This window comes from Mauremys mutica, chromosome 10 (assembly GCF_020497125.1).
Source record: "Mauremys mutica isolate MM-2020 ecotype Southern chromosome 10, ASM2049712v1, whole genome shotgun sequence".
NCBI classification, from domain to species: Eukaryota; Metazoa; Chordata; order Testudines; family Geoemydidae; genus Mauremys; species Mauremys mutica.
Window position 1 is genome coordinate 38,731,268 of NC_059081.1, and position 27,926 is coordinate 38,759,193.

The following is a 27,926-nucleotide window of genomic DNA, read 5'->3' on the forward strand; positions in this document are numbered from 1 at the left end:
GAAAATATTAAATGTGACGTTTAAAAGATAAACATTATTTTTGTGGATTTAGATAAAGAATGAAAGAATGAAGAGAATGTAAAAGAGCAGGATGACAGTAAGGCCCTAGAATAGAGGCATTTTTCAGTCTGGTGTGCAGAGAATTACTCCCATTAACCATGATGGGAAAGCATGCCCTATTCTCAAGGTATTATGCGACAAAGAAATAAGTGTAAGAAAAAAAGCCTCAATCTCAAGGTATTAAAAGGGATGAAGAGCACATTACAGAAGAAGTATTCACAGGTAATTCAAACACACTCCAGTATAATGACACAGTCCAGTTTGACAAAGTTCAAGACCTGCAACCCCCATTGTTACCTTAATGCACACAAAAATAACTGTTTTCTGAATATCCTTCTAATAATAGAAAGATTATTGGCCTCCAAGATTAATGCAGCAATAGATTTAATGCCCCAGTTCTGGGAATGTACAAAAACCAAACAGAACAAACCCAGGAGTCTGGATTTCTTGTACATGGAGACCTCCCTCCAATTGCCCCAATCAACACTATCCATTTCACTATATTGCTGATTTTTTTCATCAAAATATGCAGTGTAATCTGCCTTACTCTCCTCCTGCATGCCAATGGTTCAGAAACTCTGTGGTATGTGCATGTGTACAGAGGAGTGCTGGTTTTCAATTATGGGTAACAGAATCAGTCGGAATATGAATTCAGTGAGATCCAACTGTGAGTAGAAATTCCACTTTGATGATGCCACCAGTGTGTACGTGTCACACTCTTCCCTATGGACAGGGCAAGGCCCTGAAAATTTTAATTCCTTTACTCCCCTAATTCACCATCCTTCTGAAAGAGGGAATACATAGCCAGCCAAGGAAACCCCTTAGTTCACAGGAGTCACCTTTGAATGATATGAGAAAACACGCTCTACCCAGCACAATGAGCACAATGTCTCTAAAGCATTTCTAGCTCAAGCTGCCTAGGGCATGAAGCTGGGACCAGAAATCCATCTCAGATCTCCTGAGAGACAGCACTATGCACATCCACTAGCCCACTAAGCTGATCTGCAACCAAATTAAAAAGCAAATGTGAAAATTTTACATGAGAACTTTAGATTTCATCACCCCAATGATTGCAAATTCACTCCCTTTCCCTATGGTGACAGCATAAGCAACAATGGGGGCTTTAATTTGAAGCATTGTAAAGGTCAGGATTCACAACTCTGAAAATCGCAATTTGCAGATTTCATCATATTAGGCCGAGACCTGGAGAAAGACAAAAGGATAATTGAATAGCTAGGTAAAGGTGAATGCTTTTGGACAAGTTTGTCGTGGTTAATAAGACAAAGGTAAATAAGCAAAAAGTGGATTTAATCAAGGAAAAAATATTAATAAAAAAGAGCATTCTTGGAGCATTAGAACTTCTTAGGAATTATGTAAAAGCAGCAAAGAGTCTTGTGGCACCTTATAGACTAACAGACGTTTTGGAGCATGAGCTTTCGTGGGTGAATACCCACTTTATCACATGCATCCGACGAAGTGGGTATTCACCCACGAAAGCTCATGCTCCAAAACGTCCGTTAGTCTATGAAGTGCCACAAGACTCTTTGCTGCTTTTACAGATCCAGACTAACATGGCTACCCCTCTGATACTTAGAAATTATGGGCTCATTACCTTGATCTTCTGGTTGAACCCGCACAAGCGAGTTCTCTGTTGCTTTTTCTCTGGCTCTTTCTTCTTCCTCTTGTGACCATTGCATGTGGTCCCTGCAAAAACACAGTTGCAGAACATGTTTTTAATATGATTTCTCCATAGCCTTTTGGGGGGACTGCTCGCAAATTAACTACATTGTATGTTCCAGTGTCACATAAATACATTCTGGTGCAAGATAATTCTTTCAGCTGGTCCTGATGCAATTTGGAGCTCCTACAGTTCTTATGTTTAGTTCTTTTGCTTTGTTCTGCGTTCCAGCAGCCTCTGTGCTGACAGCTAATATAATATCCTCTCCTAACTGTACACCCTACTAGCTGATTATTTGATTGACTCTGTAGCATGTTGTGTTTTTGTTGCTCTCTCTGTGAGACTTTCTGTAGCTATCCCTTTGCTCAATGATTTATTCTCACATTGGCAATGGTAGAAATTGTAGTGCTGCTTTCTTTATATTTTTGTAATTTAAAAAAAGGCGCTCTTGCTAGCTTGCATTTATCTATGTTGTCTTGTTCTTGTATAAAGTTGATTCATTATGTTGGAGCGATATATTGTATATTACATTCCAACAAAAACAATGTGTCACCTTAACTTTTCCTCCCTGAGTTTATAGTCATACAGTTTTGTATCCTGGTGAGCTGAAGTCCTACAGAACTGTACTTTTTAGAAACAACAATTTAATACAAGAATATATTCATTGGGTTGGTGAAAGATGTTTGCAATTTCCGTGTATACTTATGGATTACAAAAACATAGATACAGCATCCAAAAGGATGGTGCTATAAAGCAACTAATAGCCAAGCATGAATAACCAGACAGGAATAAAGATTCAGATCTCCTGGCCAATTAATAACTTGCAAATGTCAACCATACTAGAGTTAATGAATACTGGAGCCAAAGCCCTACCATCGCACTATGCCTATGTCTCCAAAACACACTTTGATTTTTTGCAATGTGAGCAAATTCCCAGGAATGACGCAGGTTCAAACCTGGGAGTTTGTAGGCGTTAAAAAAAATCTAAGCTTGTGTGTGTTACAGATAATGATGAATCACTAGTGACATAAATCTCAACCAGAAGAATGATTAAACACAGACTTTGAACTGCAAATGAGGCAAAATAATCAGCATTTTGTTTTCATCCCTGGGTTTAGCATGCACCTTGCAAGTTAATTCTGTTTATTTCGAATGTCACATTAGATTCATACTTGACTGAGTCTAGGCAGACCTATTAGCGCAGATTCTAATCCAAAGAATCCACTTGTTACTAATGTTTATCATGTGGAGGACCAAAGGTCATCTAGGTAGGAAACTAGGCGCTGCTGAGACAGGGAACACATTTCTATCCAGAAATTCTTACAGCCTATATGGAAGAAGGAAGAGGAATCAGTTTCTGAAAACAGGCGAGCTATGCTGCAATACTTTGTGGTTCCAGAACGTGTTATTATGCTTGTATAAAATGGTTCACCCTGATCATTTAACGGATTCATGTCATACCTTAAATGGAATAAAATAAGGACCTGACCCTGACAAGCGCTGAACTCCAGCAATTCCTATTTACTCTAATGTAGCTCTCAGATCAGGCCCTAAGGACCTGCTAAACTTCCATTTACTTTGACATAAGCAGGATTGGGATCTAACTTGTTTACTTTAACTCCTTTTAAAGATTGTTTTCAAACTGTAAGCTTTTGGGGGGAAAACCTTCAGCTTCCTCTCTGTTTGGAAAGCTCCTAGTACATTTTGGGTACTGCCACAATATAAATAATCATCTCAAATACAGTAAGTCCTCACTTAACGTTGTAATTATGTTCCTGAAAAATGCAACTTTATGCAAAACTATTTTAAGCGAATCCAATTTCCCCATAAGAATTAATGTAAATGAGGGGGGTTAGGTTCCAGGGAATTTTTTTTTGCCAGACAAAAGACATTATATACATATACAGTAAAAGTTTTAAACAATTTTAAACAAACAGTTTAATATTGTACACAGCAATGAATGATTGCGAAGCTTGGTTGAGGTGGTGGAGTAAGAGGGTGGAATATTTCCCAGGAAATGCTTTGCTGCTAAATGATCAACTAGCACTAGGCTGAGCCCTCAAGGGTTAATACACTGTTGTTAATGTAGCCTCACACTCTACAAGGCAGCATGGACTGAGGAAGAGGGAGGAAACACAACAGACGAATGGCAGTAGCTGCAAACACTTCCCTGAAAAAAACTGAACATGATGATGAGCCCACGCTATCCAGCTGTAGTGCACCACTCCCTCCTCCTGATAGCACATGCACAGCTGCACAGGTGCTGACTTTCCAAAATGCTGAGGGATGCATGCATGAGAGAGAGAGAGAGAAACGTGCACTGCCACCCCTTTAAGTATGCTGACTCCACTTAAAGGACATTGCCCTTTTAAGCAGATCAGCCAGTTCAGACAGGAAGCAACAGCTTCCAGCAAGCTCCCTCCATTCTGTTCCTGAGCCCCGTCCCCATCCTCTGCTTTGTGGAGAGGGAGTATGGAGCAGGGGGACATCCTGATATCAGCATCCCTCTCCCCCACTTCCCCAGCAAGCAAGAAACTCCGGGGAGCAGCTCCAAGGCAGAGGGCTGGTCAGGAGCAGCACGGCAGTTGGGGGGAGGGCCTCCTGAATTGTTGCTGGGCAGCTGCTAAGCCACATACCTTACAGGGAATTTAGGGGAGATGATGGGGGGGGCTGCTGCCCCCCCCCGGTTCTAATCCACACAAGGAGGGGCTGCTCTTCCAGAGAATCCTGGACAAAGCAGGCAGCTGCCAAACAACGTTATACGGGAGCATTGCACAACTTTAAATGAGCTTGTTCCCTAATAGATCAGCAACGTAACAATGAAACAATGTGACCAGACAACATTAAGTGAGGAGTTACTGTACACACTAGCAATAAAGGTTAATTTTATTTTAGCTTGCACATTAAACTTGAACAGGGCCAAGTTCTTCTGCTTTAAAATGCACTGTACATGATCTTTGAGCATATTACTAACCAGGCTACATTTATTTTCAAACAAGGCCAAGTATCATTCAAGATTCCCCCCCAGATAAGTTATTCCAGAAATCAGCAGTTTCAGACGTGTTTTTCACAATAGAAAAGAAAATTCCTACGTTATGAAGAAGGGGACATGTGAGCTGAAATGAGGAGCAGGAGGAAAGGAATATATCAGGCCAATTCCTGAATGTGAAACATAGAAACTAAAAAATATAAAAAGCCTTCTGATAGTTAAACAGCATGTTCACATGGGATATGGCAACAGACACTGATGCAGCAGCATTACATAGGGAGGTCTCCACATAAAGATGATCAGAGGCTAAGATGTGGACAAGCCTGCTGTCATTAACAGTTATACATTTTTGTCTCTCTCTCAGCTGCATGCTTGCTTTAACAAATATTTGTCATGGGCAAAGCAAGGAAAATCCCACCCATGTCTGATTTTGCTGTGTTTCTCTTAGAGTCAACGATGTAACAGAGCATATTCCACACCCATTTGTAAAATGTGATGTCCTTATGCCACAGTTTGGACACTGAGGTTTAGGACTGATGGTAAAGATACAGAGTGTGACCCTTACTCTATGGCATCAATGTGAACTATGGAGGACAGGAAAAGCAAATATCAGAACAATGGAATAGGTGACATCCTGGAACATCAGTACAGTTTTACTGTTCTGAGGTAATTCTCCCATGCTCTCATAAAGCCAGATATTTCCTATGCACTAAGGACTAAATTCTGCTCTCAGTGACATGGGTGTAACTTATAGTGACTGCAGCAGGAGTTATACATATGTAACTGAGAACAAAATTTGGTATTAAGTGTAAATAGAAACTTTGTCTTACAAGCCATGAATAATGTTTGCAGTCCCCTAATAAAATGGAAGACAAGAATCCCTCTGCTGACATTAACTGAAATCAGTGTTCAAACATGCAACTGGCTGATCAATTCCCAACCAGACATGGGCATCTCGTTCTGTGTTTTGAGGTTGTTGGCTTTTTTAAATAAATTTAGTTCAGCCAGTTTGCCCAATCTGCTGTTCACAAGATGCAGAGGAAGATAAGAGATGCACATGAGATAAGTAATAACTAAAAAATCAGATTTGGAGTCCTGAAGAAAGCCAGCCAGTCAGCCATGTGTATCACAGAGGGGAAAGGAACCTCCAGAACTCTGGTGGCTCTTAAAAGATGAGAAAGTCTTGATAACCAGGGAACTTTGTTCATTCTCTAATAGTTAACATAAAAAGCAGCATTCCCTGCCTATCCCATGGGAAATCAGTTACACAGGGATGTGCCTCATGCTATGCTAATGTGCTTCAGGTATCATGGTGGCCTGAAGTTTTCATTCTTAATTAATGACTTGTTGCTTTTGCTTCAATTATATTTTCATTAAGTTGAATAAAAGACTCTTGGCTTTTCCCTAAAAGTCTGTATAAGATGGGTGACATGTCACACACACAGTAGCAGGACTAGAGCTTGGATGTTTTAAAGGAGACTGCTTGTCCTTTCATACAGGCCAACTAGAACTATGATAAAGCTTACATAAATACTTTAAACACTTCTTTCAATAGTGCTCTCTAAAGGGACACTAAGAGCTCTCCATCTCAGCTCCATCAGGATAATATTCACTTGAGTATGTCTGATGTAAGATCAGGCAACTCTATCTTCAGTTTATTACCCCCACTAACTTTCCTATTAACGGGGAAAAACACTGCCCCCACATCTCCACACATGAAAACCCAGAAGATTACTGGCCTGAACAGAGGTTATAAATGGAAGCAGACATTTTCTGCATTGTTTTGCATAATTAGTCACTTCTTTAAATGATGAAAGATCATGCAACAAGTATCTAGAGAAATATACCAATATATAGAAGGCAACACGAAAGGATATAGGACCACTTTAAGCAAAGCCACACCTAAATATCTGCCAGCACTGTCAATAAATCCTACGTGGGTTTAACTGGGAAATCAGGGTTACCTGTTAAATAATAGTACTACATAATTAATAGTACACCACCATCACATTAACTAAGAGAGAGAAAATTCTGCAAACCAGCACATTATTTAATGAGCTTCTTAGTATACATCTGGGAAGAAGTTGCATAGCTCTCTTATGAATATGCATGTAACTAAAAACAAAGCTTGGACTGGCCCTTTTTGTGTTTAGCTCTCTTGGTCTTGCTTTAAAACATTTGCCCCCATCCACTGCAACAGTTATAGGCTTGAAAAATGCTCAAAATAGTAATATACAAAGAAAGGCCCAGTTGAAACCTTTCCCTCTACATTACATAATCATGATTGTGGTGATATTTCTATCCTGAGTTACAACAGTGTGACCCTGCTGTCTTTTATGTTATTGACCTATTTCATCTGCTTTTTTATTATCAAAATTCTACTAAAAGATGGTTTGAAAAGATTTTGATCATATCTACCTGATGGACAAATAAAAGAGACTATTAAAAGATCCAGTAACTTGCAAACCTTATTCAGGACCATGGGAATTATCATGGTGGATCAGACCTGAGGTCCATCTACACAGTATCCTGTTTGTGACAGTGACTGGTATCAGGTGATTCAGAGGAAGGTGTGAGAACCCTGCAGTAGGTAGAGGCAGGACAATCTGTCCCCACATTAGATCTCATCCTGATCTCTAAGACAATGCCCCACACAGCCCGTGGAAGCACGCCTCCCAGCCTGGTCTGACAGATTTGGCTTGTGAGGCTCATGCCAGCACTCTAAAAATAGCTGAGTAGACAGCACTTTGAAGTTGCAGCTCGGGCTGGAGCTCAGGCTCTGAGGCTTAGGAAGGGGACTGGGCTTCAGACAGCCATCTCAAGCCCAAGCTGCAACTCCAAAGCATGTCTACACCGCTATTTTCAGAGTGCTAGTAGGAGCCCCGCTAACCCCAGTTTGTAGACCTGGGCTGGGAGGCTCACTTCTGAGGGATGTGTAGACCTACTCTATTACTTAAGAGACTGGCTTAAATTCTAAAGCATGAGGTGTAATACCCCGTCCATGTTCCCTGTCCAATCCATTTTTGTTTCTTATTAAGGCTCAACAACTTCCTGACACACTGACTTCCAGTTTACTTACACACAGTTTTTCCACACAATTTCCACCCTTTTTATTTCAGTGAATGTCCCCATGTTCTTGTGTTATGAAATGGGGGAATAGAAGGTCCAGATCTCCCTTCTCTAGATCAGTCATTATTTTATATACTTTTATCATATCACCTCTTATTTATCTGTGTCTTAAGGTAAACAACCCCAACCTCTTCAATCTCTCTTCATAGAGATCATTTGCATTAATTGACAGTGAATTTCATTGGCCACTGTGTCATCTATTCAGAGAGCCCTAAACAAGCTAGATGAAGTTCCTCACAGTACTCTCTGGTCCTGACTACCTAAATAACTGTGTGTGAACTGCAAATGTTGCCACCTCATTACTCACCCAATTTTCAGATCATTAATACATAAATTAAACAATGCGGAACCTAACATGGAACCTAGAGGCACCTCTCTGATAACCTTTTGCCATGATGAAAATTGGCCACTTAACCTTACTCTTTGCTTTCTGTCACCAGGCCAGTTTTTGATCCATGACAGTATCTCACCCCATGACTACTCTTTAGTAGCCTAATAGAGACAGAGCACTTCAACATCCACATGAAGGTTAAATTATACCAAATTTCAAGTTTGCTTGTTCCTGGCTTCTATTCTATAACTGTTATCCCTTCACACACACCAGCACCCATCCCAGAAAAAACGGTTATGTACCTTTCTGTAACTCTTATTCTTCAAGATGAGTTGCACGTCCATTTCATTGTAGGTGAGCGAGCACCTCATGCACAGTTGTTGGAGAATTTTTTCCTTATCACTACCCATTAGGGCGGTCCATGCACCCTCTGTCGTCACACACCACTGAATGCGGATATAAGAGGGCAGAGACATTCCCAGGGCCCCTCAGTTCCTTTGTACTGGATAGACTCTGAGAGAAAGGAGGGCGGGTGGGTCGTGGCATAGACACGTGCAACACATCTTCAAGAATATCATTACAGAAAAGTTGGTAACCGTTTCGAGTCCATCCCACTGTAAGTGATTCTTGCACATGTCCATGCCACTGTAAGTGATTCACAAGCAGACAAACGTAGAGGTGGCCTCCAAGTCTACCTGACCTGTGACTTTAAGACAAAACCCATACAAAATTGGCATTGTCCCTGGAATGACAGGAAATGGCATAATACAAAACAAAAGTGTGGACAGATGATCAAGTTGCCACTTCACAAATGTATATGACAGGTACTTGTGCCAAGAAAGATGCAGATGTTGCCTGCACTCTAGCAGAATGTGTCAATACCCTAGCTGGTGGGGTTATATTAGCCAACTGGTAGCATAAACAAATGCATAGAGACACCAAGGATGACATCTTCTGAGTAGACATTGGTCTGCTCTTAGCTCTGTCCACAACTGCAATGACCAACTGAGCCCTTCTCACATCCAGCAAACGCAGCCTCTCTGAATCTCTAGGAGCGTGATGTTTCGGAAAGAAAGTCTGTAAATAGACTGCCTGGTTAACGTGACAATTAGAGCTACCTAAGTGAGAAATTTTGGGTGAGGGAGAAGATAAATCTTATCCCTATGGAAAACTGGGTAAGGAGGGCCTGTTACTAAGGCTTTCAACTCTTCCACTCTTCTGGCCAAGATAAAGGCCACTAGAAATGCTACCTTCATAGACAGGTGCAGAGGAGAGCGAGCTGCAAAGGGTTCAACGGTTGGGCCCATCAATGTTGCTAGGACCAAGTTCAGATCCCAAGGAGGGATGGGTGTTGCATGTGTGGGTACAATCTAACCAAACCCTTTAGGAGTCTGTTGATGATAGTTTTGGAGAAAAGGGATCTACTATCCACCAAGACATGGAAGGCCTAAATAGCCTATCAGAGGCAGTCTTATAGAGCTAATAGCCAAACTCAGTTTTAGATATAGAATACAGTCCAGCATGAGGTTCAGGGGAGCCCATCCTCGAGATGTGGCTTTCTGATGGGACCAAAACACAGAAATGCTTCCACTTAGCCAGGTAAGTGCTCTGAGTTGAGGGATTTCTGCTATTCCAAAACACTTTCTGAATATCCTTTGAGCAGGATCTCTCAAATGGTGTTAACCACGAAGTACCCATGCTATCAGACGAAGGTCTCAGAAACTAGGACAGAGAAGGTGACTGTGGTCCTGGGAAATGATGTCTGGATCCAACAGAAGAGACAGCGGAGGCTCGACTGAACTGGCTAGTAGGGTTGAAAACCAGTATTGATGAGGCCATGCTAGTGCTATAAGGAAGAGACATGCATGATCTTATTTGACTTTGAATAAGAACCTGGGTAGCAAAGGAATTGGAGGAAAGGCATACAGGAAGGAATTCTTCCAGGATAGGAGAAAAGCATCTGTCAGTGAGCCTGGGCTGAGACTTTCCAGGGCACAAAGCTGATGGCATTTTCTGTTGTTTTTTGTTGCAAACAAGTCTACTTGGGGAGTTCCCCAGAGCTGGAAGATGGATTTGGCCATGTCTGGGCACAACAGCTAGTTGTGGTGGTTGGAAAAGGACTTGCCCAGCTGATGCTTTAATGTGTTCTGTTTCCCTGAAAGATAAGCAGCTCTGAGATTAATTGAGTTGTTTATGCAAAAGTCCCAGAGGCAAATCGTCTCTTGGCACAGTTGGGTTGATCGTGCCCCTCCCTGCCTGTTTATGTAAAACATAGCTGCAGAGTTTTCTGTTAGAATTAATAAATTCTTCCCTACTACGTTGAGGAGGAAGACCAAGGAGGCTAGAGGGACTACTCTTAACTCCCTGACGTTTATGAGTCTTTAGAACGTAAAACAACCAGAGACCTGGGATCTGCAGCGACTCCATATGAGCTCTCCAATGCAGGAATGATGTGTTTGTGACTAAAGTGAGAGTTGGTAGCAAGGGGAACAAAGGGGTTGTGATGTTACACCCCATATTCTTCATAGAAATGTGGTTATGATATGAATATGGCATAACTAAGATATACATGAGCCATCAAGCACAGAGGCCACTCCATTTGAAAGATCTTGATGAGCTCTGCAGTCCTCTAGTGGTGGTGAATCACCTGCCAGCTCGATAGCCTCATCTGGCGATGAGGAAGAGGCTTTTAAGGTGGTGGCTGGTCTATGTCTCGCCTGAGTGACTTCTGGCTGGTCAGTACTGACCTCAGTGCCAGGAACTGGAGAATTTGGTGCCAATGCCTCCAGAAAGTTCTTGAAAATAGTGAATGAGACGGTTGAGAGGAGGTCCTAGCCATAGGGGAGACACCCCACGGTGTCCAAAATGGCGAGCAGTATGGGCCTGGGACCCATCCTTGTCCAGACTGTTGTCCCTTAGAAGAAGGTCAGTTCTGAGGTTACTGCATGACCTATGGTCCCCATCCTTGACAGGATAGAGATAACCTCACCTCTGAGAGTCCGAAACTTCTGACAATGGAGGAGCAGAACCAGCTGGGATGGGAGAGAGATAGCCTGAGCCCAGAGATGGCATTACTAGGGATATCATCAGAAGCTTGCCTCTCAACTGCACTGGCTTTTGCAGAAGCTTGGGAGGTAATGGTACTGCAGGCTCTTGACGCAGTGAGGTAGGAGCTGCAGCATCAGTACCAGCTATAAAACCTTCTTGAACTGCAGGCAATACAGGTACTGAGATGCTAAGCAGGTCCCTTGCGGCTGCGTATGCCTCTGGGGTGGCTGGGAGCAGCACTCTGCAAAGAACTCTGCAAGGAACTTTCCGGGTACAGCCTTGATAGACCTGATACATGTTTTGGAGGTGGCAGTCTCCTGTTTCTAGGTGATGAGAGCTTCAAAGAGAGCTTCTTCCTTGAATGTTACGCAGAGTCTCTGCCTTTCCTTGGCTTCAGTACCAACACACTCGATCGAGGTACCAAACTTGAGGAAGGCCTAAGTCTTTTCTTCGGTATCAGCAAACGGGGTGGAGAAGCTACAGATATCTCCGCTGGGGCACTCCACACTGAAGCTGATGTACCTGGGCTGCTTTCCCCATGTGATGACACCAAAGGAGGGCAAAGCACTGCCTCCATAAGTAATCACTCAAGCCTCACCACTCTGTCTTTCTGTGAGCAGGACTTGAATCCTTTACAAGTGTGACATTTGTAACTAATGTGGGATTCCCTCAAACATTTGAAGCAGGCCAGGGGAGGGTTACTGACTCGCATAGGCTTAGTGAAAGTCCAGCGGGACTTAAACCCCGGCAGGTGAGACATCGTTCCAGTACTAATCCTATAAAGATCCTGGTAATGCAAGATAAAGAGTAGTCAAAAAAGACCTAAAATGAAAACCTAGCCCTAAAATCTAGCTACAACTAAGTAACTTCTACAACTACAACTAACAAAGGTGTGAGGGAAGCACTTGTCACAAGTCTGGAATCGCTCTGACAACCATCACAGGCAGTAAGAAGGAAGGGGGGGAGGGAGAAGTCGAGGGCAGCTCTGCCCTCTTATACCAGCATGCAGTGGTAAGTGGCAATAGAGGGGTATTGCCGTGACCACCATAACAGGTACCTCTGACGGTACCAGTTGACAGTACCTCTCCGTCAACTGTGCACAAGGTACACACACAACTCCTGGGGAATGGACATGTGCAACACAGCTCAAAGAAGTGTTATGAATCAGTATCACACATCAAGTTTGAAGAGGCAACTCACCACATGTTATGTTCAAAAACTTTAGTAGGATCAGTTAAAATCCGTGACCCAAGTGGAGCAATTGGTCGTCTGTTACTTTGGCATCTCTGCTGCATCTTGTTTTTCCTCAGATATGAAGCAGAAAGCCTTCTAATGACATTCATTTTGATCAGAGACCTGTAAAAACACAATCCATTGAAATTATAGCTTTGCTAGAACTTAATCATATATGTCACTTAGAAGAGACCTTGGTCAAGTAGTCAAGTTGCAATATGGGCTTTACTGATGGAGGTTGTTTTTTTAAAATCAATTAAAATGCTTTTTTAAAATGTTAACATCTTCCAAGAGTGCTGGAAACCCAAATAACCCAAAATATGCTACTGCTATATAGAAAGCAGAAAGTAAAACTTGTCAATCTACTTTCAAAGTCCTATTAGGCAGTGACAAAAAGCCACACACACACAATGGTGAATCAATGCATTGATGTGTTTTGGTTTTCCATTTGAAAAATGTAAAATGTTATTAGTAATCAAGGTGAGGAAATTATTTTTGGATTATTTTGTTTTTAGCTTGACACTGTCTCTTTAAAAAAATAATCAAGAAGTGATCAAGAGAGCAAACCATTTGTTCTAGTGGAAACATACTGGTATTCTGCTTGACATTTTTCACCCCACTCACTATGTTACGGTCTTCAAAGGATTTCATTCTAAAGCTGTTACTGTGGTTTCAATCTTTAAAATAGAAAGTGAAAGATTCAGAAATGTATTATATACAGTATGCACATGATACCTTTCAAAAATTTCTACTGTGTATTGTAGTAATTTGTATTCAATGCCTCATCTGAAGTGAATGTTTTCAGATGTTAATTCTACATCCATGTGAATAATAAAGAGTTTGAGATTTTTCTATTAAACATGTAATTCTAACTTGGCACCTCTGTATTTTTTACATTATAGTTACTCAAAAATGTTAACTCTGAATTTGTTCAAACAAGTCTAATGAGCAAAGATGAGAAGTATGCTGTCGTTAGTACCAGCATTCTGTCTTGTTGTGGCTTCCCCCGCCCCCCATGTCCCAGTTGATGCAAGCTCTTTTTTTTTAGTAGAGGAGTAAAAATGAAATGCTCCTCCCCCTCCTTTTACCCTGATGTGCCTTTGTTCTTTCCTCCTTCAAGTACTCTGCATATTACAAAAAAAATGCTACTAAGTCATTATTTTTAGAGTGCTCTCTCTGCATAAAACATGCATATAAATCTAATGCATGTAGCATCGAGAACACAAAATGTAGTTACAAAGAAGCAGGTTCTATTAAATGCAAACATTATTCTGCAAACTGGCTAAAAAATGAAGATTTTATCTTAAGGAAAAACACAGTAATGCACTATATGATTGACCACAAGTCTTGCATTGTGAACAAAAAAGATTCCCTAGATGTATGATCTAAATCTTTGTAAAGGAATCAGTTAAATATCGTGAACAATTCCTCAGTTAAGATGTGCTTCTGAATTATTAATACTTTAGAAATGCTATTGTTTATTAATTTTAAGCCTTTAAGAGAGAGAGAAGATGATTAACATTTCCTTGTATTTGTCTGAAGGCTTAAAAACATATTTCTAGGTTTCCAATGTCAAATATAACAACAACTGGTACATTAGGGCTGCTGTACCTGCTATGTAATAGGTTCTTTGCCAGTACACAGGTGCCCCCTTATTGCAACATGTGCTTTCACATGCGTCTGACGAAGTGGGTATTCACCCACGAAAGCTTATGCTCCAAAACTTCCGTTAGTCTATAAGGACTCTTTGTCGCTTTTTACAGATCCAGACTAACACGCTACCCCTCTGATGGTGAAGATGTTGCACTTAATCATATAACAAAACTATTTTTTCCAATCAAAACCATTTCTAATTTTGATCAATTCATCATGTCTCTTGGCAACATATTTGGGTAACTAAAATGATCATTCCAATTTACAACAAAATCACCACAATAAAATCATTTAGGCTCTGATTCTGCAAAGATTTATGCATGCAAGTTGAAATATTCCCTTCATTGGGATTACTCGTGCATAAAGTTAAGTATGTACATAAGTCTGCAGGATCAGGGCCTTAGCTAATTTATTTTATTTACAATAAAACAAGAGATTCACATCCTATCTATCAGCTAAAGCTACAGTACAGCTCTGCAACAGCATGCATATAGACTGCACACGAAAAGTTATTAGAAGTGCTTCTGTACAGTTGCTAGGATTAAAAATTAACATACCCACTGCTCCATAATGTAGGATTTATATTACATGAAATTAATACTATTTTAAAAGATACAGAAAACAACAAACCAACCCCCCAAATCCAATTGTGATCTCAAATCATTAACAGATTATATAGATGCTTAGAGGCACATTATGTTATTATATTATATACTGTTTCAAAATCAGCTCTTCCTTCATTTACCTGCCAAGGCCTGAATTCATGTCCTGAATTTCCTTTGCTATAAATTGATATTCAACATAAAATAAAAATGATTCAGATGCTAGGCATAATTTTGGTTGGCTCTCTATCTCATTAAGAACATGAAAAGACGCACAGATGGGATACATAGACAGTTGGCTAAAATGATTTGGCATGAGTAACAGGTGAAACATTGGGATTTGTATGAGAATTTGACCTTTGTATGTGAATTTGTAGCTGACTAATTGCTGAAACCTGCAATATTCAAAATATTGCAAGGATATAGGGGAAAGGCAAGTGAAATATGGAAGCTGGAAGTGGTAAGAATGCAGAGGAAAGCCCTGGAACCAGCTTTAGCACTGATGAGCTGACGGAACTACTGATCATGTGATTAATGGGCAGTGTGGCTACTAAGCATAACATTTCAAAAAGCACCTAAGTGACTTAGGATCCTAAATTCCATTTTCAAAAGCACCTCATCACTTAATTGCTTCTTTACCTGATTTTTTCAATGATCTATTGAAAGAGGTAACCACCTCTCTGCCAGATAGCTGCACACTGTGGAGCTGACACCAGGGAATGTTGTTTGAATGTGCTGGTTATTTGGTACAGAGTCATAGCCAGGAATAAGCAAAATGACTATACACTTGATTATTATAGCAATAATAATCTGGCCTCCATTTGAAAACCCCTCATCTTCTCAGAAATTACCACCCACGGGATTTACATAAAAAATTACCAACCACTGTAAGCAGAACCATTTATCCAGCAAGAACACTAGAGGAATAACACACTAGAAAAGGAGTGGAAGTTGTCCTTCCTGTGGAGTGATGTGTTTAAGCTTTTAGAGGTTAGTGGTGAGATGTTCTATTTCTAATTATCATCTTGACAACCACAGGCTCTGCCTCTCTGCCTCAGCTGAGCTAATGGAGGAGACTCTTAAAAAGAAAAGAAAAAAAGCTACACACTCAGTGCAGCTTTCTCACGGCGCACACGCAGAGAAGCCGTTATGTGTAAACTGCCAGTTGGACTGGAAAGTATTATTTTTTTAAATTGAAGTTGGCATTTGAGCTTCCCAATAGTGGTCTCCACCCTGCTGGAACTTGAGATTTGTAAAACAGACAGGATGGGGAAGGGAAGAGCGGTTTCCATCCTGCTTTAAATAGCAAAGAGTCAAGTTTTCTTCTGATTGGAACAAGAAATCAACACCAGGACATACTGTAAACCACTAATCATGGAGGAATAAAGCCCAGAGGAGTATCAGCTCTGAAACAGGGATCAGATAAAAATCAAGTAAAGGATTCTTCTACCTGAAAATTTGTTTCCAATAAACTATGGCAAAAACAATTAGTTGTTTAGTAGCTCTCTGGACTACAAAGCTACTGATTCATTATATCAGCAATCATTGGGCCTGGTGGTGTTGTCACAGTTATATTTATAAGGGGACTAGTTGGGCTATACTTGTAATAATTTGGGTTACTCTGCTTACCTTCTTATGAAATAAGATATGCTGAAAAAGTTGAACTTCATACTATTACTCGGCACTTAAAAAATTAGTTGTACAAACATTCACAACTCTCCTGTGAAGCAGGTACTGTACTACTGTATTTTATTACCAAAATGCTACTGAGGCTCAAAAGACCTTAGCTATGCAAAACATCTACAAAAGATAAGACACAGGTGCCAGCAGACATAAGGTGGAAGAATCAGTCCTGGAAAATACCTTGCAGAACAGAATACTCTGAGTTGGAGGTGGACAAATTAGCTAACATTTGAACATTGATGTTTCTAAGATCCAGACATAACCCGAACGAAAACCAACCATAACCTAAACCAAACCAACAAAAATACACAAAATGGACTTTTTAAAACCAGTCAGTCTCCATAGCTCAGGCATTGCAGCAAAAATATATATTAATCTTGCCTTGAGCAGTGTGAGGAGACTGATATTACAGCCTCTCTGGATCTTCTTTGCCATAACAGGGACAACATGACAAAGTCATTAACTTCTTGTGAAAATAAAGCTGCAAAAGAATTCACAGAAATTGATGGGTTAGAAAGCTGGGAAACAGTGAAGAAAATTACATAAAGAAGCTAGAAAATAAAACAGATTATTTGGAAGGAAAACGAGGGCTTTGCAGCTGGTATATTAAAGTACAGGAATTTGGGAGAGAAAAATGGAAATGCTGGAATACCACACGAGAGGAAACGGGATGAGTTCTGGGAATCCTTAAAGGTGAGAAGACAGTAGACTCAATGGGCTTCAAGGGGAAAGTTATGTCACAAGTGTACAATGAGATAAAAGATCTGATACATATTAAGTGCTTTTAAAAAATTCCTCATCAGGCACCATTATTGTAGTACCGTCAGACAAACTGAAAAGGACAGACTTTAATTCTACTCTGTGATTCTACTCTGAAAAGTCACTCTAAATATGGCATTGTGGAGTTCCATCTTCATTCTCTCTCAGTGGTATGATGATATGCTCAATTTGTAAGTAAAATGATATTTTTCTAGCTGCCAATCCCGCAAACAACCTGGAATCAGAGCTTCAAACGTAGTACTTTCCTTCTCATGCACCATCACGGGCAGTGATGCAGGCCAACTCAGGCACACAGTGACTCCTGTGAAACCTCACTGCCTTCCAAGGGTTTGCACAGATATAACTATGAGAAAACTTACTCAACAATTCTCTATATAAGAAGGAATAGAATCCAAGTCTCTTTCTCAGCACTGCAGGGTCAATACAACTAACTGAAGTAATAAGTTATTTTTGCCACTAATGTCAGCAGTTATGACTCAATACACACAAGGAGTAGATCAGTTGACTTTAAGAAGGCACCATTTTTACAATCACCTCTCAGAGTAGAACTGGGGAGTAGCTAGGGAAAGAGGAAATGTTTTGTACAATGGGGAAGAGAGCTTATATTCTCCTGACCATATCTCCCTAACCAAGTGCTGTAGGAAGGAAATAAGTCATATAAAATAGTCTTTCTGGAAACACAGATTTGCTAAAGCCATCAACTGAACTATAAGGAATACATTCTTGGGGTAAAAATTCTGCAGCTACTGTTGGCTCCTGAAAAACCAAGACAACACCCAGCACACACTAATGTGGAAGGAGTGGTGAATTAAAAATGTTTAAGATTATGAAATAGCAATACTGAATTTGGAGGGTTTTTTGTTTTTGTTTGGTTTTTTTTTTATTATTTTTTATTTTATTTTATCCTCTTTTGGCATTTTTGGAGATTTGTTCCTCAGTCACTGTTCTCCCTCTGGAGACTCCTGTTAAAAGTATTCTGCTAGATAACTCAAGTCTGTGATGAAGTGCAAAGCTATAGGTGAAAAACAGTAAGTTATCAATATTCCTTTGCTAAGAAATAATAGTCATACCTCCACCAAAAGGGAGATCTATTTTATTTAATAATGTATATGAATTGGAGTGTGAATGGTGTGCGGAATTTTTGTTAAGGGAACAGCTTCAAATTATCCTTTGTAGCACTGAGGGAATCTACTGTGTGTGTTAATATGTTTTTATAAACATTACAGTTAAAAGAAAAATGTAAATGCAAGTCAAGTTGAGCTAATGCCAAATGCAAGAACAAAGACATGAATGGACTGACAGTAAGGAAGGAGTAAGTACCTTAGACATAAAGATATAATTTATGTAGAGAATCTTTAACTAATACAAATGCAGTGAGAGTGAAACAACTAAAAGAAGCAGTTTTGAAAATGAATTATGCAAGGGAAATTGCGGGATATGGTTGCCAACCAAAAAGAAGGACAGACTAGATCAGTGGTCCCCAACCTTTTTGTGACCAGTAGCACATTCATGTTTTCAGAAGAGTGTGGCGGGTGCCAACAATTTTTCAAGGCTTATTTTGTATTTGTACATTAAATAATACAAAAAACATCATATTTACTATTACATAATATATGAATCCATAAGATAAAAAGGGTAATTTTACATGTAAAAGGTATTAATTAAATTATTCAGCAATTGCTCTTTATATACCTGTAAGAAAAATTAAGGAGTTTTTACAAAATAAATATCATAAACATAAGAACATAAAAAAGGCCGTACCGGGTCAGACCAAAGGTCCATCTAGCCCAGTATCTGTCTACCGACAGTGGCCAATGCCAGGTGCCCCAGAGGGAGTGAACCTAACAGGCAATGATCAAGTGATCTCTCTCCTGCCATCCATCTCCATCCTCTGACGAACAGAGGCTAGGGACACCATTCTTACCCATCCTGGCTAATAGCCATTTATGGACTTAGCCACCATGAATTTATCCAGTCCCCTTTTAAACATTGTTATAGTCCTAGCCTTCACAACCTCCTCAGGAAAGGAGTTCCACAAGTTGACTGTGCGCTGCGTGAAGAAGAACTTCCTTTTATTTGTTTTAAACCTGCTGCCTATTAATTTCATTTGGTGACCCCTAGTTCTCATATTATGGGAATAAGTAAATAACTTTTCCTTATCCACTTTCTCAACATCACTCATGATTTTATATACCTCTATCATGTCCCCCCTTAGTCTTCTCTTTTCCAAACTGAAGAGTCCTAGCCTCTTTAATCTTTCCTCATATGGGACCCTCTCTAAACCCCTAATCATTTTAGTTGCTCTTTTCTGAACCTTTTCTAGTGCTAGAATATCTTTTTTGAGGTGAGGAGACCACATCTGTACACAGTATTCGAGATGTGGGCGTACCATGGATTTATATAAGGGCAATAATACACTCTCAGTCTTATTCTCTATCCCCTTTTTAATGATTCCTAACATCCTGTTTGCTTTTTTGACCGCCTCTGCACACTGCGTGGACATCTTCAGAGAACTATCCACGATAACTCCAAGATCTTTTTCCTGACTCGTTGTAGCTAAATTAGCCCCCATCATGTTGTATGTATAATTGGGGTTATTTTTTCCAATGTTATTTATTTTAAAAAAGTAAAACATTGTTGAACTGCTGATCCAAATATATTTATTATTCTTACTTTAACATAGAATGAAGCCTGCAGCCCTGGAGTTCTCTGTCCCCAGCAGGCGCAGGGCCGTGGCTTCTCTCCGGCTTAAGCCGCAGCCCCGCACCTGCCGGGGACCGAGAACAATGGCACCTGCAGCCCCGGAGTTTGCTGTCCCCAGCAGGGGCGGGACCGCAGCTTCGTGCTGGAAAGAAGCCATGGCCCGGCACCTGCCGGGGACAGAGAACACCAGCGCCCACAGCCTGCAGCCTCGGAGAAGCCGGAGAGAAGCCGCAGCCCCGCGCCTGCCAGGAACAGAGAACGCCGGCATCTGCAGCCCCGGAGAAGCCAGAGAGAAACCGCAACCCCGCACCTGCCAGGGACAGAGAACACCGGCGCCCACAGTCTGCAGCCCCGGAGTTCTCTGTCCCCGGCAGGCGCGGGGCCGCTGCTTCTCTCCCCTGCTGGGCACTAGGTGGGTGCACATAAATGCCCTGGCGGGCACCATGGCGCCCACGGGCACTGCGTTGGGGACCACTGGACTAGATAAAAGGCTTCCTGGACTCATTCCATGCCCCTATTTTATCTTTTTACTTGTAATTAGAGCTGGTCAGGAATTCTCCAATGGAACAGTATCCAATGAGAAATGCTGATTTGATTAAATCAAAATGTTTTGTAGGAATGTACCGATTTCCTTGAAAATGTTGTGGGAAATTATCAAAACATTTAGTTACAATAAGATCAAAATGGTTAATTTTGACAAGGTTCAAACACTTTGTTGCAACTTTATTGTTTCAACTTTTATATTATATTTTGTTTATGATTATAAAAGTCAAAACAATAAAATCAAAACATTCTTGGCCATATCAAAATGAAATATCTTGGAATATTTTCTTTTACTACAAGTTGAGAGATTTCAACTTTTCATTGAGATTTGGGATGAAAAAACATATTTCAAAATTTCAGAATTTCTTGCAGGATGGAAATTCCATTCTTCAGCAAGTTCTACATGTAATAGTGTTTGTCTGTGTTAATCACGCCAATGGAAGATTTTTACTCTTAATGTGCACTGAAAGGCACACACACACAGCAAAACTGGTGCCTGTAATTACTCCTGATGTAGAGATTTTAAATAATGGACATGAGGGAGATATTGGTGACCCTCAGTTCAGAGTTCTTTGATACTAATGCTTGCTAATTTAAAGGGATAGGCTCACATATTTTATTTTTTAATGTTTAGGTCCAGATCCTTCAAAGACTTAACTCTACACACGAGTAGTCCCAGTGGTAAGTGTTTGCAGCATCTAGGATTTAGAGACACATATGTACTGCCCTCCAAAAGGTTGAAAAGAATCCATCCCACTTCTTTCCCTATTAGGGTATGCCTACACAGCATTTTGGAGTACGCCTCCCAGCCTGGGTAGAGAAACTCGGGCTAGTGGGGCTTGCATTAGTGCTCCATTTATGACTCTAAAAATAGCTGTAGAAACAAAGGTTTGCAGTGGCAACTGGAGCTAGAGCTGGGGCTTCAGAGCCTGACCTCCAGCCTGAGCCACAACTTCAGCTATTTTTAGAGCACTAACACAAGCCCCACTACCCCGAGTCTGTCATCTTGGTCTGAGAGGCTTGCTCCAAAATGGTGTGTAGACATAGTTTTTCCCTTTTACATGTGACAACTCACTTCCCTTTTTGTTACTTATAAGGCTGAGTGTATCAAGCATCTGACTCACTGACTTCTTTGTCCCCATCAGCATGGAAAGAGAAAGCCATCAATGAACATCATAGCTCTGGGCACAGGGTTTGCTAAATAATTTGTGTATCCCCTGCTTGCTGGTGTTGCAACAGCAAAACAAAGCAAAGTTAAGGTTATGCATGAACAGTGACTTTAAATCGGTGACAGATCTTGAGTAAATGAGTATTAAGAAATTAAATACTTCATCCAAGCTATAACAATAGTAAAATCTAATGTGAGGACTTTTAAAGTGACAGAATCTGTTTAGAATATTTCTGTTTTGCAAATAAAGATTTGAACTCTTCACAATGTTCACTTAAATTACTAGAAAGCCAAAAACTACACAGTCACAAAACAGGTCAATATGTTAAACTAGAATTATGCTAATTTTAACTAGGAGTCCAGCTCTTGACTTATAACTTAAATGCTCTTAGACTTTGATTTAACAAAATATGATTAAATCTCTGGATTAAATGTTTTAGTTGTTTAAAAGTTACTTTGTTTTATAAAACAGGCATTATGAAAGGAATAGTTTGTCTGGTAAAGGTTCTAAACATGCAGGTGTCCTAACTAAATGCACAGGCTAGGACACATTAGCTAACCCATGGAGGGAGAGAAAGGGAAATTGTACTTTTCTCTTACTGCTTTTAAAATATAGATTATTTTTTTCAAATTAACTAAAGCAGTCAAAATTTACATTTGTGAGCAAAACTACTTAAAAGCATCCCTTTCACGTGACATATTCTCTTCAGCTATTTCTTTTAACATGTCCTTTATATTTATTATTATAGGACCACTTTATGTATTTATTTTGATTTGTTAAAAATGTCTATGAATGTTCTAAGCACCTATAGAAAGCTAAACAAGCATACAACTAAAAAAGATAAATAGCCTTAACACAAAATAAACTTTTGTACTATACCTAAAACTTTAACAAAGCTTAAGAAATTAATTCATCACGACCATGAAAATCACAAATTACCTACAATTTATATTTAAGTACTCCACTGTTGGCCTCTACAAATCCATCCACCCATCTCTCCAAGAGAGACCTGAGAGTCTCCATGGGCTTTGTCCATGCATAGCATACCCTGAAGGCCAACAAACCCTAGCTCTGCCAGACCAGGAGTGAGTTCCAGAGCTGAGCACCGCTCATGGAAAAAACCATCAGGAACCTCCTACCTTAGTTTGAGCAACTGCAACTACCACAGAGATCATGCATTTAGTTCTCTTCATTACAATGAGTAATTAAACTTGATTTTTTCTAAGTAGTCAGAATTTCATGGTTTAGGGATACATCTCTTTGTATAGCACCAGCTAAGGACAGTCAGGCTTAGAACTTATTACATCTAAAAGTTAGGTCAACTTATCTATGGCACTCAGGAGTGTGAAAAATTCATAGTTAAACCATCTTAATGCCCAGTGTACATACTTGTAGGTTAATAGAAAATTTATGTCAACCTAGCTACCACCTCTCAGAGGAGTGGATTAACTACAGCGATGGAAAAACCCCTTTCATCACTGTGGCAAGTGTCTATACCACAGATGCTACGGTGGCACACCTGCAGCGCAATCTGGGAAAGCATTATCTAAAGTTGTATCTGTAGTGTAGACATAGCCTCAGTGTTATTAGCATTAGTCCCTCACTGGCAGGTGTGCACCTGAAACATACTTTCCTCTCACTAGCCTGCACAACATGAATAGTTTGACTCTCCCCTGTTTGTGGCAAGTACACTCTCTGCACTACCACTTGAGTTTCTTCATTCATTCATTCATTCGTTCGCAGCCATTGCTAGGGCTTGGCCTGAAGGCGACTGACCCATAGATATGTGTGGCAGCAACTCCATCTTCCCTTGGCCCTGAAAATATTTTTACATTTTTAAGATAATTTAATACTTGTTTAAAGTCCCAGTGCATTTGACATACCTAAAGACTGAAGTCCACTATTTAGCCTCACAGACAGTGGTAGCACAAGCTTCCACACAAGCCCACCAGTGTGCCTCACTTCTGATCTGCAGACCTCTTCAGGCAAGAGAATGATTACCATGGGTCCAACACACTGTATGTCTCAGGGAACTACTACGGAGATGAAGTGCTTTACATTTCTAAGCCACTTATCCTGCAAACTTCACGTATTTCATCACTAAGTATTTCTAGAATTGGGAACTGAGTCAATACAAATCCAGCCCAGTTCAATGGTGACCAGAATTCATTACCTGGTGATAGCTGTTCAATGGTACAAATACAATGAGTTTGTGAACTCTATTAGTTCCATATCCACATGTCCATATCAGACAAATCACCAACAAAACCAAGTCTCCATGAAGGTTCAAATTACCCTTCTAACCTTCTGTATCGGTTATACAAAATAATTCAGTCTCCATAGTTTTCCATCCAGCAACTTTCACAACCTCCAATTTATATATAAAAAACGACCAGTATCATCACAGGCATCTCACTGAAGAGCATGACTGCACTGAATAGCAAGTAGTTTCAGTGAGTTGCACAGTATAATTACCCTGCTAATATTGTTGAATATTATTGAAAAGTAACAATGCAGAGCATAAATAGACTTTTCTTCTTCTCCCCTGCTCAGATTAAAGGTATTTTATTTTCAATGAGGGGGAAAAAAAATTGGAAAGAAATTCTCACTTCAATTATCTTGTCTTTCCTAATCATAAATAAATGCCTTTTTTTGAATGCATGATAAAATGCATGATAAATGCATGATAAAATGCCTTCATTTAGAAGTTGTTGTTTTTTTAAATTTGACAACATACGTGTACTAGTTATATTGTCTTTTGCCAGACGTATAGAACCTCATTATAAGAAAGCAAAGCAATCATTCTAATGAACTATTAAAGGCCTAATCTTGCAGATTTACCCATATGTTTAACTTTTGTGCACACAAGTAATATCACTGATTTCACTGAAACTACTCTCCTATAAAGTTAAGCATGTGCATAAGTCTTTGCAGCATCAGGGACTATATGTGTGTACTTAACTTATTCTTATTTACACCAGCACTGTAAATGTTCATGATCTTTATAAATTAAGGTATTTTGCTTGCGCTTACTGGGGCTGATTTACTGAAAAGTGCCAATAACATTTTAATTTAAAAAAAAAACCAAAACGTACCTTCAAACTGTTCTTCTAGTTTATAGAGAAAATACTTTAAAATAATCGCAGGGCCTTTTTACTAATTTTCCCCCCAGGACTGCCTCTCTGTGTATAGCTAAAGGGACTGTTTAACAAGTAAGAACAGTGGCACATTGCACAGGGTTCACAACATCAGTTATTTCCCACTCAGGCGCCCCGCAACCTTTCTACATAGCAATGTCTAGCCCCCAGGATTGGGTGTGGCAACCCCTTCCCATCTGGCACTTAGACTAGAGGACCTGCGGGAGCTCTGCTCAGCGCCCCAGCCCGGCTGCTGGGAACAGGACTCCGGAACGGCGGGCGGGCGCCACACGCGGGAGGAGGCGCACGAAGAGGGCAGCGCAGAGCAATGGATTCGGGGAGTTGTAGTTTTGGCGCGTCATTGGGAAGCGTCTGAAAACTACCCTCCCCGGCGCCGAGCGGCGGGAGACGGGAGCGGGCGGGGCCGGTGCTGCGCTTGGCAGCACAGACACGCTGGGGACTGACGGGGGCAGTAAGTAATGGCCGCTGGAAAGTTGTGTTACTCTCCTCCCCCCGCCAATGGCTGGTGGTGCGTTCCACGGGCCTGCCGCAAACGGGCCGTGAACAGATTCGTACATAGACATAGCAACGGCCGGGTGAGGTGCCGCTGCCAACAGGGAGAGCAGCGGGGCTCACGGACCCTCTCTCGGGCCGCGGTGGGACGGGCCCGCGCCTGGGGCCCGGGGAGGCGGCCGCTGGGCGGGCAGGGCAGGGCAGGGCAGGGCAGGGGTTTCCCTGTCTGCATCCAGGCTGGAGTGTAGCGAGGGCTGTGCAGGCCGCTCTCTCCCGCTTGCTGTGCCCTGTGCCCGCGGAGGGCTCCAGGATTTGGGGGCGGGAGAAGGAAGCATGAGCAAGGTGTGTGGGGGGGGTCCATAATACTTGTGACACTGAAAGATGATCCGGCACGTGCATTGTTGTCTCCTTGTATTGAACAGCCCCGCGCTTGCTGCCGGACCCAGGAATTAGAAGGAATTCGAGCTTTTCCCAAGAAATAAAAATGTCCCCAGATTCAGCCGCTTCTTCCTCTTCCCCAGCGACGAGACTCTCCTCCAATGCTTTTCAAATTCACAATGTCTGCCGCCTTCTAACCAGGCGATCTCACGGATTTTATACAAAAGATGCAGGGGTCGCCCACAGAAAAAACCTGGGAATCCTAAGAAAGCTAGTGTGTCAGGTAACCGCTTCTAACATTTTCCAGCCGTGACTCAATCCTTGTTTGGAACCTGATTTCTTCATTCCAGATGTTGTGAACTCTGGTCTAGTGCAGGAATTTGAGTAACCTCTGGACCAAACTCCGAACGGGAGAAGTTTGTGAAAGAGCGACCAGCGTGAGTTCTTGATTAAGGAAGAGAGAATTAGCAATACTATTAAATTTACCTCTGAAAAAATCTGGAAAAGATGCAACATCTTTATCATTCAAACTTGAAGAATATTGAATGGTGGAAAAAATGGCATTACCATTTGTAAATCAAACTTTTACTTTATAACAGTATTACCGTGTAACTCTCTTTTTAAACTCTTTCACTCAGATTTCTTAATCCCGGGGACTATTATTGTACACAATTATATAATACTTAATATTAAAATTATGCTAATAATGTAAGGGACATCATCAACTTTAAATTTTACCTCAAAACTCTAAGGGCTTGTCTACATGTGCAGTGGTGCAGGCTGCCCCCCTATAGACTCCTGGGGGAAATCTGTGCCAAATTTCTCAAAATAACACAATATATATTCACACCAGTTTCAATTATTTTGGTAATTTATTTCAAAATACCCATCAGCAAGTATGTCTGTAACAATACAAAAAAAAAATCAGGCATTTTTTTTGACAAATAAGATTCCTCACTGGGCATATTAATACAGAATTTAAACTACAATACAGATCTATATTTCCTCCACCCCTCAGAAGCAGTGCAAAGGCGTGGGGTAGGCAGGGGTAAGGGAGGTGTTCAGGGAGAGGGAAGGAGCCTGGGAGAGAACCTGAAGGGTCGTTGGATGTGAGTGGGAGAAGTATGGAACAGGGTTTTTTTGTTAGGGAGTAAGGAAGCCTCCCTCATGCAGCCCCTGGCTGACCCCATGTGTCCCTACAGCCCCTATCCCCTCTCCCTCATGTGGCCCTGCAGCAGGGGTGCTGGAACATAGAGGGTCATGCTTGCCCCTCCCCTCCCACTTTTTACCAACCATAAGGGCAAGTGATGGGAGGAGAGGAGCAAGCAGGTGGCAGGGTCTTGGGAGAAGACGCTGTGCGAGGACAGGGTCTTGGGAAAGGGGGCAGCGTGAGGGTGGGGCTCAGGAAGAAGGGGCAGTGTGGGCTGGCGGGGGGCACAGTTTGGGCGGGTCCCGGAGCGGAAGGACCGCCCGCCGCCGAATTGCTGACAACAACCTGGAGCGGAAGAAGCTCCGGGGGCCTGGGCCCCGCGAGAGTTTTCCGGGGCTCCTGGAGCAAGTGAAGGACCCCGCTCCATGGCCCTCGAAAAATTCGTGGGGGCCCCTGCAGGACCTGGGGGCAAATTGCCCCTCTTGCCCCCCCCTCCCCGCGCAGCCCTGGTCTGTTAACCCCCCAAATCCCTTAATTCTTAACGGGGCTGCAGCCAGCTACTGACAGTTCTGGTGCACAGTGGCCCCTGGTGGGCAAAAGGCAGAACTGCAGAGCCTCTGGCAGAATATTTCCTGCAGAGGGACATGAATTTTGCATGTGCACAGAATTCCCCCAGGAGTAACTAGCACTTTAGTGAAGATTCCACTACACCAATAGGAGAGCTTCTCCCATCGGTATAGCTAATCCACCTCCACAAGAGACGATAGCTACGTCGGTGGGAGAAGCACTCCCATCAACATAGTGCTGTCTACACCGGCAGTTAGGTTGCTATAACTCAGGAATTTTTCATACTTCTGAATGAGTTATAGCAGTGTAAATTAGTAGTGTAGATCTGGCTTAAGTGCAACAGAATTGTTTCCACAATTAAAAAAATCAATAGTTTTCTGTAAACAAATAAACATGCCTCTGAAGTGGAAACCAAACATTGCAGCACTGGGAGACTGAAATTGCAGCTGATTATAAACCAGAGTGAAACTGATTTAAATGTTGTTATTGCCCAAGCTGAGAGAAATGTAGAAAAAGCACACATAGGGACAATTAAATTAGTATTTTAAAATTACTTTAGTTTTAACAATCTAAGGTGTTA

At 41.3% G+C, this 27,926-nt stretch overlaps 2 protein-coding genes across 12 annotated transcripts in view; one reads left to right on the plus strand and one right to left on the minus strand.

The window, feature by feature from the left end:
• The window catches only part of METTL8 (methyltransferase 8, methylcytidine), a 41,583-nt gene extending 16,339 nt beyond the window's left edge, over positions 1-25,244 (minus strand). For 2 of the 6 annotated variants that reach the window (XM_045031648.1, XR_006582491.1), the window contains exons 1-3: positions 24,697-25,244; positions 12,436-12,591; positions 1,673-1,764 (exon numbers count right to left, since the gene is read on the minus strand). In XM_045031648.1, coding sequence (XP_044887583.1) covers positions 1,673-1,764; positions 12,436-12,578 — 235 coding nt within the window. In that variant the 5' untranslated portion in view covers positions 12,579-12,591; positions 24,697-25,244. The remainder of the gene's footprint in view (positions 1-1,672; positions 1,765-12,435; positions 12,592-24,696) is intronic. The other 4 variants (XM_045031646.1, XM_045031645.1, XM_045031647.1 and 1 more) reach the window with 4 other exon arrangements.
• The window catches only part of DCAF17 (DDB1 and CUL4 associated factor 17), a 50,115-nt gene continuing 47,134 nt past the window's right edge, over positions 24,946-27,926 (plus strand). For 3 of the 6 annotated variants that reach the window (XM_045031643.1, XM_045031642.1, XM_045031639.1), the window contains exons 1-2: positions 25,071-25,210; positions 25,674-25,912. In XM_045031643.1, the coding sequence (XP_044887578.1) occupies positions 25,736-25,912 (177 nt within the window). In that variant the 5' untranslated portion in view covers positions 25,071-25,210; positions 25,674-25,735. The other 3 variants (XM_045031641.1, XM_045031640.1, XM_045031644.1) reach the window with 3 other exon arrangements.